Below are 14,291 nucleotides of genomic sequence, written 5' to 3'. Positions count from 1 at the left end.
TTCCTATGTGCTTGCAGAATGTCAATACAGATTGGCAATAACATCTTCACAAATAACAAAACAAATACCACATTAGTTCTCCTTCTTTTGTGCTTTCCCAGAGGTAGTATTACTGCTGACAATATTAACATTTTTATATCATTAATTACAGTGATGATGGTGTTCCACTGGAAGAGCTGAAGGACCAGGTTGGGGACAGATTGCCATGGAGAAAATCTATCTATATGAGTTTATATCAATTTGATGGGACATAATCAATCAATCAACAAAAACACCATAGTAATAGATCTGTGTTGCTCTGTTCCTCTATCAATGGCACTTTGGAAAACACGCTAATTTCTTAATTAAATATAACTCAATCAAATGTTTGATGTAGAACTTCAACCGTGATTAGGATCACATGGTGCAAGCATCTCTTGAGACATTATTGCGTAGATTTCCCAACCTAGAGCCCTCTAGATATGTTAGGTGTATAACTCACAGAATTTCTAGCCAAAAGCACTGCTGGGTGGAGATTCTTATAACTGTATTTCTAACATATCTGGAGGGCATCCAACTGGGAAAGAGTGAGATCAATTTTTCCCATAATTAGGTTATACTTCTCTCCTTTTCATATTACGTACCTTTCCTTCTTCATTAAATCTTCCAACAAGATAAAACCATTCCCGAGAACAGAACCAAGTTGGCATAATTACTGTTGGCCCATGGGATGTGAAAACCTAGAAACAGAATGAGAAAATAGTCTTTTATTTTTCAAAGAAGCATAGTTCTTAAGAAATAAATTTGGGGACCTAATATTTCTTTTCGGTAAAGGCTGAAAGCCTGGTAAGTATTTTGAGAGAAATGGGTTGTTTTGTTAAGAAAACTGAGTAATTTTTCAGGATAGGTAAGAAATGCTATGAATACTATAATAAATTCTGAATATTTTGTTACAAAGCTGCAGTGAGGGAAAGTACTGTTCATTGGCAGAGTGGTACTAAAGAAGATAAGAAACACTTTTCCATGAACTGTACTTCCTCTCTATTACTTTCTCCTTAGAACAATTTAAAGGATGGGCTACATATAATACCATTTAGATCACAAAATCAACAAGACAAGAATGAAACATGCTTCCCAAATAATCATTTTTCACACTAAAGCAAAACTGAACTCAAGACCTCAGATTACAAATCTGAGATCATGCGTTTTGCAATATCTCATTTGGTTTTGTTCAAAAACATAAGGAACCCAATATAAAAACCCCTTTTTACAACCCTGCAAACACTTAATTCAGGAAAGAGTTGGGGTGACTAGAGGGAGCTGAGCATTTTCTGGTTGAATGTCCTTCCTGATGCCATGCAGAGTTCACAGCAGACATTTTTTCTTTGCATCCTAGGAGAGACATGCCTGCTGATACTTAGGATTAAACTATCAACCTTCTGAGTGGGAGGTGAGTGTCTTTATTACTAGGCCACCATGCTGTTTACAAGGACCCCAATATATGGACCATTATTTAAATGTGATATTCCACAATGAGATTAATGCATTCCCTATACAAAGTGTTATTGGCATTTCCGGCCATTCGTTTAGAAGTAGCCCTTGCATCTGAGACTTGTCAATGTTTCTTAGATTGAAATAAAGAAAATTTAGCAGCTTTCTACTACATTCTATGGTATGTAGTAAGTTTCCCGTAAGATCTAAAGTTCACAAACATGAAATAAAGTAGTTGGAAACTAAGCACACCTGTAATTTTACTGTTTACATATTATATGCCAAAATTAACAACCAATGGAAAGTGCTGTCTTAGAACAAATCAAGTGGAAAGTATTTGAATGACTCTGTAACAGCCTTAAGCAATTGGTATTTAGTAACATTTATTTTATGTCCACGTAATATCTATAAAATAAGAACAAAAAATGGCACACATGAGTAGAAATATTGGCAAATTTAATAACCTAAATATTTACACAGAAAACTGAAGAAAACTGGTATCTAGGAAAATAAATGAATGTGACCTTTGATTTGTATATTTCTGAACGACAGTTTCAGTGAATTATACCAACAAAGCCTTTTTTGCTTTAAACAAGTATGTCTTAAACCTAGAGCTGAAATAAACCAGAATATCCGGATTATGTAAGGTAAATCTATTTTTTTCCATTAATATAAGACAAAATGTCTAGCATGTCTGCAGACTAATCTTCTTGTCAAGAAGTTAAAGGAGTATAGTGCATCCTGCCTTAGGTATTATATCTAAAGCTACTTTTATGAGCTAAGCAAACACAGACAGATATTAGTTGTTTCCAGCTGCTTCTTGTGGACTTAACCTAGCTCATTCGCAGTGTATATGTGATCCATACAATACCACTATCCAGTTATTATTCTGCCATAATTTGCAGTACTGATTCTTTCACTAGTTTCCTTATTCCATTACAACTTCCCTACATATTCTTAAAACACTTTTTAAAAGTAATATTTTTTTAAAAATTGAACTTAACCTGACAGCCATCATCAAGATGCCAGATCTGCACAATATAGCTCAAATCACATTCACTGCATGTTTGGGCTGCAAAAAAAATAATCACATTCCATACCAGATGTTCTAGAAATCTGTAAGGCAAAACAGTATAAGAAGAAAATGGTCTAATTCTAATAACATACTTAAACCATTATCCCTAGTAATATTGTATGTTCATTATCTTGTTTTTAAGATTTAACATAGTTTATCTTCAAAAATCATTCTGAATGAAATTAGTATAAAGGACATAAAGGCAATATTGAAACTATAGGAAGAGTAATTATCCTGAAAGATCACTGAAGAAAAGTAGCCTTCAGACACATAGATCCGTGATAACAAATCTATGGCATGCATGCCGGAAGTGGCACCAAAGCTTAGCAGAATTAAGAATATGAATCCTATAATTATCTTTAACAATATTTTTTTTTAAATCCTGCAGCTAATAATGTTCTCTAAAAGATTGTAGAATATATGTTACAGTAAGTAGTAATATAGGGCTCTCCTTTCTAACGTTATTTATTGTCTTTGAGGAGTCAAATAAATTTGTTGGTATTGAAGTGATCAATACTTCTGAACTTTGGAATCACACGTTGGCGCACCTCACCAGAGGTAAGAAACAGCTGTAGGTCAGTCTTAGACTCATTTGGCACACCTCAGCGGAGGTATGAAACAGCTGTTGGTTGGTCGTAGTCTCATTTGTGCACGCGGGAATAGCACGTTGGCGCACCTCAGTGGGAGGTAAGAAACAGCTTTTTGTTGATCTTAGACTCATTTGTATGTGCGCAAAGCACATAGAACCACACATAGAACTGTAGGAAACAATTTGGAAACCCACCACTGCTTATATTGTACATTTGGAAGTATTAGAATGGGACCGGTTTAGGTTTATTATATTTAGCCTATAATAAGATATAAAAATTATTACATACCAGGCCATTCAGTGATGAAAGCATCTTGGGAAATGTATAAGCTAACATACTCTATTAACTGGCAATGTATTTTCAACAAGATAAATGAACAGACCCAAACATGTTTAAGTACCACAGATCCAATAGAAGAAGCCATACCCTATTTTGACTGGATTGCAAACTCATAATATCCAGCTTTCCTTTACCATAAAAAAAATGATATTATTTTAAAAATTTAATTTAAAAAATCTACATCCAATTAATTCCTCATTTTACACATTTATAGTCTAAATGGGTATATATATCTTGCAAAATAAAACACAGTAACTAATAGATGAAATATACTGAAATATATTATACAAAGTTTAAACGTGCATCTATGAAATCGTGTAAACAACTAAAACATAAAAACAAATAAAACTACCTACAAACAAACCTGACAGAATATTTTTAACATTTTTTTTGTCTTCTGCAAATCTGTTATTATAATTACTTGCAATCATATTGCAATCATCCCACCCAGAAACAGGGAACAAAAGGAACAAAACCTACACAGCTCTTTCTTTTTTTCAATAGCTGGGAATTACACCTCCCCCAGCATCTCAAACTTCTACACATTTCTTGACAGTTACTGCCAAACCCTAGAGCAATGGGAACTCTCTAGCTTTGTGTGATGATCCTGAGAAGTGCCTAAGACACTCATACACACGTAAATTATGCCAATTTTTGAAGGCGCAAGACAAACTGGTAGAACAGCATTATGAATTGATTTATGAATTAATCCGTAGGTGTTGATTCAGTAAGATAATGAATTCATTCTCCATTTTCTGCCTTGCCTTAGGGAATATGAAGTCATGTTGTTGTTTTTTAACAAATTGTCTCTTGGTCAGCTTTTTCTAGCTTCAGAGAAAACTTAACAAGTGTTGTGTTTCAGTGCATTTTATACCAAATGGTTAAACTAAAGCAGCATGTGGGTGTCTTTTTAGAGCAGGTATTGGTCGACTGACTTAAGTTTTCATTGCTTAAAGAAATTCCTGGTAACAAAACATTAATTTGTTTTTAGTTTCCAGCTAATCTTGTTGGAAACTACACATTGTACTGGCATATGTACAGAATTATGAACTGCAAACTGAAACTGGACAGAAAGCTTCTCTATTGAAATTAACAGGAAGTTTGTTTTTTTAAAAATTGCATGTATAGAATTTCACCAGTTAACTTCTGTATGAGAACAAGAGCATAATGTGAAAAACTGAAGCTAATTAACCCAAGGCATCCTTGGTGCTTTCAGATGTTGGTTGTTTTCTTGCAGATGTTTCATTACCCAAACTATTAGGTACCATCATAGGACTAGCACTGATGAGGATACCTAGGCTGTATAATGAAACATTTGCAAGAAAACAAGTTCAGAGAGCACCTTATTTCAACTCTGAGCTACAAATATTCTCCTTTATTGGCTAATTAACATTTCTAACCCGAAACAATATATTTTTCTCTCTTATATAATGAACATCTCAGACTGAACACAGTTCTCTTTCAGCATATAATCTACAACCAGTAGATTTCTGATCTTTTAAGAAAAGGAGTTTCTTAAGTCTCTCGGAGTGGGCAATGGTACATGTGATTTTCACTTAACCACATTTTCAGTGCCCATTCAAACATACAATGACACTAAATAAACCAGTCCTCATACTTACAGAGTTCCTTCATCCCCACAACCATGTGATCTCTGTTTGTGATCTTCACTGCTAGTTTCTGACAAAATCAATGGTAAAGTCAGCAGGAATAGTGCAGTCACATAACATTGTGCTTTACAACTGCATCACTTAGTAATGCTGCTCCCAATTACCATCATTAAATGAAGACTAATTTTAACAGACTTTTTAAAATATACATGTGTCTATTTAAAATTTCTTTTAAAAAAATCAGATATGAAATTTCTAATTTCAATCCTAATTTTTTTTTTAAAAAAAAAATATTTTTTTCTGGTGAAGAAGTACTGCTTACAGAGATCCACCAGCCTACCACTATGGTCTAGAATAGATCCTTCAACTTTCCAGGCTTACAGAAATACAGACTCACATATGTGCTTGCTCAGCCTGGTGGGCACTGCAGAAAACTCATGGAAGAGGAAAAGATGAAACACACCAAGAGCACCTTGATCTTAGCTAGGTTACCTTGAGTGACATCAAGAAAAAGTTATGACTATTGTAGAAGTCACTGCTATAAGCAAAAAAAAGTTGTTACCACCTTAATACTTGGAACATGTGCATGGTCTAGTGCCATTGGTTAATATAATTTCTGAGAATTAAAACAGTGATATTCAAAGTTTATAAATCAAAATTATCCACAGTTGGAATTCTAGCTAAATTTATACTATTATCATAATAAAAACAACTATAATAATAGTATTCAAACTCTAAAATGTTTGGCTTAAGATACTTAAATATTGTGACCATTTATTATAATTACAAGGAAAAATGAAAAAGGATTATATGGAAAGCAAATGCTAGAATTAGCAAAGATGGATGATAATAGAAGATAGAAAACTACATATGTTAAATGGAAATAAGCAGTGAACTTGAAGCAGACAGGCAGAATAAAAGCGGTTTCAGTAAATGATAAACTATTGGGTAATGTTTTAATAAAATATTTAAGTATAAATGGGGAAAGTTCAATAAAGAATGTATGTATAAAGACAACAAAATGAATGAAATTACATTGTGCTCATAGTAAAAATGTCTGACACATTTAAATCAAGCAAGTAAAGAAACCATAATAAAACTTTAAACAAAACATACAGCCTATTTTATGTCACCAATTTTTTCTGCTTTTTAAAAATTATCCCAAAAGTTATTATTTAATTAAGGTCTCCTTCATTAACACTCTCTTTTAGCATTCTCACCTCTTATTCTTTCACTTTCTTTGACCATATTAAGAAGTTCTTCTTAGTTCTTTTGGATTTAAATCACAGTAAAATAAAAAATGAAACAATACAAACCGGCAAGCTGTCACATCCCAAACAAAGCCTAGTCTTCACAAGATTATATATTTATTACATCATGTGTAAACCATTCATCTGCTTTGGAAGCTTTAAAGTTACAAAAAAAGTAACCCTCTTTGAGTTCTGTGGTTTTGATATCAGGACATAGTAAAAGGGCGTTGGTACTTACCTGATACTCCCGTTCTCTGTGAGCTGTGAAGAGCATCCAGAAGTGGGAGGTGCTTCAGTCTCTTCTGGAAAGGCTGGGCTTAAAACTCCAGGACGCTCCTCCTCCTCCACGGGACACCTCCCCAGCGTCCCCCAGTTTTGCGAAGACTGAGTGCCAAAGTCCGGAACTCATCACCTAATCTAGATCCCTGACCGGAACGGAACCCCACCAGATGGAAAGAAATGGGTGGGGCTGGATGCTCTTCACAGCTCACAGAGAAAGGGCGTATCAGGTAAGTACCAACGCTCTTTCTCCCATGAGCTGTTCAGAGCATCCAGAAGTGGGACATACCAAAGCTTGGCCTGTCCTTAGGGAGGGACTCCGTCTGGATCGAAATCCACTCCTAAACTCTGTGGACCCTCTGCAGGACTCTTCTGCCAAATGAAGTGTCCGCTGAGCCATACACATCAATTTTATAATTTCTGACAAAGGGCGATGGTGAAGCCCAATTTGCCGCTCTGCAAAGTTCATCTATGGAAGCCTGTGTGACCCATGCTGCTGAAGTTGCCGCACTCCTTGTTGAGTGGGCTGTAATGCCCTTAGGAACTGAGATGGACTGGCATTCGTAACTTTTAGCTATGGTGGCTCTCAACCATCCACCAATGGTTGTCGACGACACCTTGTGTCTTAAAGTGGATGCCGCCGTGAGATCTAGATAGATGCTTAACGCCCTTCGAACATCAAGTCGATGCCATTGATGCTCTAGTCTATGAGATGGTTTCGAACAAAAATTTGGAAGCACCAACTCCTGCGCTCTGTGGAAGACTGAATTTACTTTAGGGGTGAACGATGGATCCAATCTGAGAACCACTCTGTCCGCATGAAACACGCACAGGTCCTTTCTCATCGACAATGCTGCCAATTCGGAAATCCTCCTTGCTGATGTGATTGCAATTAAGAAGACCACCTTATATGTCAGGAATTTGAGACTAGCGGTTCTTAAAGGCTCGAACGGGCCAGTTGTAAGTGCGGTTAACACCTTGTTGAGCTCCCAAGTGGGATAGCGGTGAATTACAGGAGGTCGTAAGTTTGCAGCACCCTTAAGAAAGCTGCGGACATGTGGATGGTGTGCTATGGAACGAAGGTCACCCCAGGATATCACCGAGGCTAAGGCCGCCACCTGTCTGCGTAAAGTATTTGGAGATAGGACCTTGGTCAACCCCTCCTGTAAAAAGTCCAATAATTGTCCTATTGATGGGGCGGTTGGGTCGATCTTAGACCCCCAGCACCAGCGACAGAAAGTGGACCATGTGGCCTAGTATATACGATTTGTTGAGGACTGCCTGGATGCTTGTATGGTGGCAATGGCATCCTCTGAAATCTGTTGGGTCCTTAAACGGCTCCGCTCAACCTCCATACAGCTAGGCTGAGCCATTGTGGGTCCGGGCGAAGTACCGGCCCTTGCAAGATGGAAACCCTCGATGGTGGAATTTTCCAAGGTTGTTCTCTTGACAGGTCCTCTAAGTCTGCAAACCACATTCGCCTGGGCCAGTAAGGGGCGACCAATATCAATTCCACTCGTTCCTCCAATAACTTCTGGATCAACCTGGGTATTCCGGGGAGTGGAAGAAACGCATATAGAAGTCCGGGAGGCCACTGACATCGCAGGGCGTTGACAGCCTTCGCCCCCTGAGTTGGGTACCTTGAAATATACCGGGGCAATTGAGGGGAGAGGCAAATAGATCGATCACCGGTTGCCCAAACCTCCGCACTGCTTCCTGGAAGAAAGACGGGTGTAGGCGCCACTCTGTCTGATCTATCGTGGCCCTGCTGAGCCAGTCCGCTTGTGTGTTTAAGGCCCCTGCTATGTGCTCTGCCTTGAGCGAAAACAGATTGGCCTCGGCCCACTTGAACAACCTGGCCATCTCCAGCATCAGAAGTTTGGAGTGGGTGCCCACCCCCCGTCTGTTTACATGGGCCTTGGTTGTGATATTGTCTGTCAAGACCAGAACATGGCGTGATTGGAAAAGGGGTAGAAAACTGCATAATGCCAGATGAATTGCTCGCAGCTCCAACAGGTTGATGCTTTGTGATTGTTCGGAAATAGTCCAACTTCCCTGTGCAGTGTGGGGTTGGAAGTGAGCTCCCCATCCTACCAGGCTGGCGTCAGTTGTGATCGTTGTCCTGCAAGATTCCTTGAAAGGACATCCCTTGTTTATCATGTTTTCCGACCACCAGCGGAGCGATCGGAGAACATTGTGCGGTCCCTTTATCTGGACGTTGGAAGTGGCTCTTCCGGATCACTGGAAGGGTAGCAGGAACCATTGCAGATCTCTAGAATGGAATCGAGCCCAAGGCACAATGGAAATACAAGAAATCAGTTTCCCTAACAGTTGAGACAGAACTGCCAGGGAAACCCTCTTTAAGGCTCTGATCTCTCTGGCCAAAGACTGCATACTATTCAACCTGTCCTGAGAGAGAAAAACCTTGCCCTCCACGGTATCTATCACTGCCCCTAAATGAACTAACCTAATTGAAGGGATCAAATGGCTTTTATCCCAATTTATGGAAAAGCCGTGACCTTGAAGGGTCTCCAGAGTAATCTTGGTATCCAAATTTGCTTGATGTCTGGAAGATGACAAAATTAAAATATCATCCAGATAACATTGTAAACGAATAGATTTGATCCTGAGGGAGGCAGCTAACGCTGCTAGGACCTTGGTAAAAGTCCTAGGGGCCGAAGCCAGACCGAATGGTAGGGCGATATATTCGTAGTGCCAATCACAATAGCAGAATATAAGATATTTGTAGTGAGCTGGTCTAATTGGTATATGTAGATAAGCCTCTGTCAGATCTATAGAGGTCAGGACATTGTTCTCTCTGATGCTGAGCAGAATGGACTGGAAAGTAGTCATCTTGAATTTTCGATAAACCAATGATCTGTTCAGACGTTTGAGGTCCAGAATTGCCCTCCAGCCCCCCAAATTCTTTGGGACCACAAACAATAGAGAGTAACAGCCTTGACCCCGCTGTTCAGATGGGACCTCTCTAATGGCCCGAATATGCAGAAGATGATTGATAGCCTCCTGCATCAACACTCTCTTAATGGGGTCCGTGGACCTAGGGCTCCTAATGAAAAAGTTCGGGGGGGGAGGATTGAAACTCTAGTGCCAAACCAAACCTAACAGAGTCCCTAACCCACGCATCAGAGGTGGAGCTGTCCCATTGATCAGCAAGCAATTTTAGCTGCCCTCCAATGGGAGCTGCTGTCAAGGACTCACTTGGGGCGACAAAAATATCGGCCTCCGGTCCCTCTGGGGTTTCTTCTGTTTTGGCCTCCCCGCTGACCTCTATCGGAAGATTCCGACCTACCCTGTCTAAAACTGGGCCTGTAGCCTGATGTTCTCTGCGATCTGGGAATGTATGGGCCTTGATAGTAGGGCTGAAAGGAGCCCCTTCGAAACGACTGGGGCATTCTGTTTTCAGACCTCCGAAAAAGAGGGAAAAGCACTTTTTTCTTGTTTCTATTCTCAATAAGCAGGGGCTCCAAGACACTGCCAAATAATTTATCCCCCGATATTGGGGCTGATGCCAGCTTGCATTTATGCTTGGTATCCGCCTGCCAATGTCTGAGCCATAGCAGTCTACGTGCTGATACGTGAGATGCTATGGCTTTAGATGAGAATTTGACTGCATTAAATGTGGCATTGGCGGAGAATTCTGCCGCTGCAATAATCTTAGCAATGCCCTGGTGGGCTCTGAAATTTGACGCCGGCAATATATCCCTCAAGTGGAAGAGCCATTGTAGGGAGGACCGTGTAAAAAAGGACGCAGCTGTAGCTGCCCTAATGGCCCAGGCGTCAGAAACATGCGCCCTACGGAGTGCCAACACTGCTCTCTTTTCCTCTGGTCTCAGGGCTTCCTCGGCCTCGTTGGGAAAGGTTGAAGAAGAGGCCAGTGCCACAATGGGCTCATCCACCTCTGGCGTTTTGAGAAAATTTGAAAACTCTGGTGCCAAATTATAATATTGTTTATCATACCCTGTTGGGGCTGGGTAGGATGCTGCTGATGCCCATTGATTTTGTACTAATTCAGCAAACCTACGAGGGACAGGAATAGTTTCTGCCTCATTAGCCGGTTGTGAGAATATTAGATTCTTGGATTCGTCCTGAGACCCTGTTGACAATGGATGAGGGCTTGATGTGCCTAGTTTAGCGGTGTTCTTTGCTTTGAACAGGAAAGATTTAAAGAGGTGCGGACGAAAAAGGCCAGAAAAGGTAGGTTGGTCCAGAATGCTTCGTCATCCGACATTCCTCGTTCTAGTGGGTCAGCCTCTGACAACCCCAAGTCCATCTGATGGATTGACCCCACCTCCATGGGAACATCCTGGTCATCTAATTCCACCTCCTCCCGAAGACCCTGGACTGGTATGTCAGGAATATTGGGGAATACCTGAGTTTGATGATGTCCCATATGCGCAAAGGATCGAGCAGACAGGGATCCCACTTCTGAAGTAGCCGAAAAGTCTGGTCCGGATGGATTGCTGAACTCAGCCGCAATGCCCTTTTGTATGGCCATCTCCATCCATTGCCTCATTTCGATGGGAATAGTCTCAGGTAATCCCTCCTCCTGTCTTAAACCGGCGGCCGTAGGGGTGAAAGTTGCCTCTGGGATTCGCCGGGCAGTGCTCATTGGAGGAGATATGCCTATGGGAGGCTGTCCAGAAATAGCCTGTCTGGGCTGGGTGGATAAGTCCAAGGGCCCCAACAATGTACTTGGGCCCTGATCCGATTGTTGTGTCATAGCCATCTTGTCCACCTCCCTGGCCCGTTTCTGCAACTGCCTTTCCAAGGCTTGGTGCCGTCTATGGGCATCCTTATCCACCGCCTTAAGAGGCCTTTTTGGGGCCCACTGACTTATCTCGGGACTTATTTGTCTTGGAGCGGAAGACGTTGTCACCTTCCATTGTGGAGGACTGATTCTCGTGCCTCTAACTTTAATTTTTTAAAAATTATTATTGTTGTTGTTGTTGTTGTTGTTGTTATTGTTATTGTTTGTACTTAGGGGTGATGCCTACCCCTGTGATTGAAAGTAGAACACTTCTCTAGGAGTGTAAGTCTACATATATATATATATATATATATATATATATATATATATATATATATATATATATACACCATATATATATATACACACACACACACACACACACACACACACACACACATATATATGCACATACACACATATATGTGTGTATACACACACACACACACACACACACACACATATATACATACACATGTAAAACTGTACCCATATCTACATGTAAAACTGTGTATATGGGAAACAGTATCTAAGGGAAACCCTCAAGCACTCCAAGCAAGAAACATTCTTGATCCCTGGTCCCCAACAAGGGAAACCAGCTATACAGGGCCTGGATGGATCCTTTCCTGTCAAAAACGTCCCGCTGTTTGAAATGGCACTTGTGGCTTCACTCCAATGTAATGATCCAAAAGCAATTGCAAAAGGAAAAAAATTCCTGTTTAAGGACTAGCCTGCTTATCCAAAGCCAGCAAGATAAAAGAGAAATAACACCAGGGAAGTGGAGTGGGAAGGTACTTGCCCCGGTCCCCAAGAAGGGAAACCAGCGAGGAATGGCGCCTGTGATATTTAGGAGCAAACTTGAAGCCAGCCATTGAAAATGGCGGGAAGGCAGAATCTCCGATGTTTATTGCCTGAGCAGTTTAACGAGCCGCTGCTGCTGACTCTCTAAATTGTCAGATAAATGATCCTGTCAGTCGAAACGGCAAGGAGAAGTGAGCCGCAGCTGCAAGCGCTCCGCCAAGATCGCAGAGATAAGACGATCGGGGGATTAGATAAGCTAATTGCCTGAAGCGGCCATCTCAGGCTGCCTGCGGAGTGGCAGGCTCCGCCAGCCACAAAGAACTGCTCTCAAACTGATCGGGGGGATGACCTAATAGAGCCACAAGCCTTGAAATCGCCAAATTAATTGGGGAAAAATTTACACACCGAATTAACCCAAGAGCAAACCTGAATTTTGACTAGCTGAATCAGAAAACCGTTCCAGTCAGGGAGTGCACAACCTCTTACCACGAAGGCTGAGCTAAAACTGGGGGACGCTGGGGAGGTGTCCCGTGGAGGAGGAGGAGTGTCCCGGAGTTTTAAGCCAGCCTTTCCAGAAAAGACTGAAGCACCTCCCACTTCTGGATGCTCTGAACAGCTCATGGGAGAAAATCATCTGGTTCATAGCATTTTTTAAAAGTACAAAAAGAAATCCAAAATGGAGAAGCCATTCCATAGGTATGAATAGGCTAAGTAGCAACTAGGTGCTGCTAATTAAGTGCCCTTGATTAATTGATCACCAGCAAGTGTGACTACCTCTACAAAAGCTGAAGTTTTAAGAGTTTGCTGGTCTCCAGCATTGAGGTGTGTGTTAACACAATGCCAAAGAGTAAAGACATCAGCAATGATCTTAGAGAAACAACTGTTGCTGTCCATAAATCTGGGAGGATTATAAGGCCAGTTCCAAGTAATTTAAAGTTCATCATTCTACAATAGGAGATTAATCAAAAGATTATTCAAAAGTAGAAACCATTCAAGACAGTTGCCAATCTTCCCAGAGTGAAGGTCACAGCAAAGTCATCCCAAGGTCAGACAGTACAATGCACAGAGAAATTGTGAAAAATCCAAGTGTTATTACATCTCAGACTCTTCAGGTCTCAGTTAGCATGTTAAATGTTAAAGTTCATTCCAGTGCAATTAGAAAAAGACTGAACAAGTGTGATTTGTTTAGAAGGCTGCCAGGAGAAATTGTCCTCTCTCTAAAAAGAATATGACAGCATGGCTTATGTTTGCAATGTTGCAACTGAACAAATCTTAAGATTTTTGGAACACTGTCCCTGGGACAGACTCAACCAAAGTGGAGGTGTCTGGCCATAATGCATAGTGCCATGTTTGGTGAAAACCAAACACAGAGTATCAGCAGAAACACCTCATACTAGCCATCAAGCATGTAGTGGAGGAGTGATGATTTGGGTTTGTTTGGCAGCCACAGTACCTGCAGTATCCAAAGACCCAACAATCCCAAGAAACTACTGGTTTCCATAATTTAATTTTATGGCTTAAAGGATTTTCATTAAGTTTTGAAGAAATTTCTACAGCACAAGCACATTTGGCATGTAATTCACTGAGAAAAAACTTTTATAATTCTTTTATTGGGGGAGGGGACCATATGTTTCATGTCAAATGAGAAAATCATTCAAGCCACTCAGATAAAGGACAATAGGGAATATATAAGCAGCATTTTAAAACCCAATGTTATGTCTTTTTTTTTCTTTGCATGATTAAATATCTTTGATACTGCCATGTGTAACTGCCTAGGTTCCTAGATAATATTTATGGCAATCTCTGAATGTTTTATTAGGTGTGAAACACATAGAAAAACATATAATGGACATTAAGACATTTATTCCTCAGTTTAGAAGTTCTGCCACTAACATCTGGATATATGCCACCTCAGCTATGTTATTCTTAATCAAAGCCCAGCCAACAGGACTCAGCGTTTCCTTGTGTGGTTAAGCTAAATTTTATTCCTAAAGAATAGAGCACTGTTTTTCTGCTGCACCAAACAGCAGCATTGCTATTAGCTTTCCGAGAAACACTTCAAAATCTTTATTTACTTCAGACCACAAATTTTTGTCAGCAAGAGACTAT

At 40.3% G+C, this 14,291-nt stretch overlaps 1 protein-coding gene across 8 annotated transcripts in view; it reads right to left on the bottom strand.

The window, feature by feature from the left end:
* Nucleotides 1–14,291, bottom strand: part of QTGAL (queuosine-tRNA galactosyltransferase) — a 147,796-nt gene that overhangs the window by 44,544 nt on the left and 88,961 nt on the right. For 6 of the 8 annotated variants that reach the window (XM_087955686.1, XM_087955687.1, XM_087955689.1 and 3 more), the window contains one exon: nt 624–719. In XM_087955686.1, the coding sequence (XP_087811812.1) occupies nt 624–719 (96 nt within the window). Of the gene's footprint in view, nt 1–623; nt 720–2,474; nt 2,582–3,954; nt 3,976–14,291 lie in introns of those variants that run through there. The other 2 variants (XM_087955690.1, XM_026667607.2) reach the window with 2 other exon arrangements.

The sequence above is a fragment of the Notechis scutatus genome, chromosome 2, assembly GCF_049901735.1.
Source record: "Notechis scutatus isolate UNSWTSFEM ecotype Mainland chromosome 2, rNotScu1.2, whole genome shotgun sequence".
Classification (NCBI taxonomy): domain Eukaryota; kingdom Metazoa; phylum Chordata; class Lepidosauria; order Squamata; family Elapidae; genus Notechis; species Notechis scutatus.
Note: the sequence above shows the minus strand (reverse complement) of the source record. Positions and strands in the feature narration are given on the sequence as shown.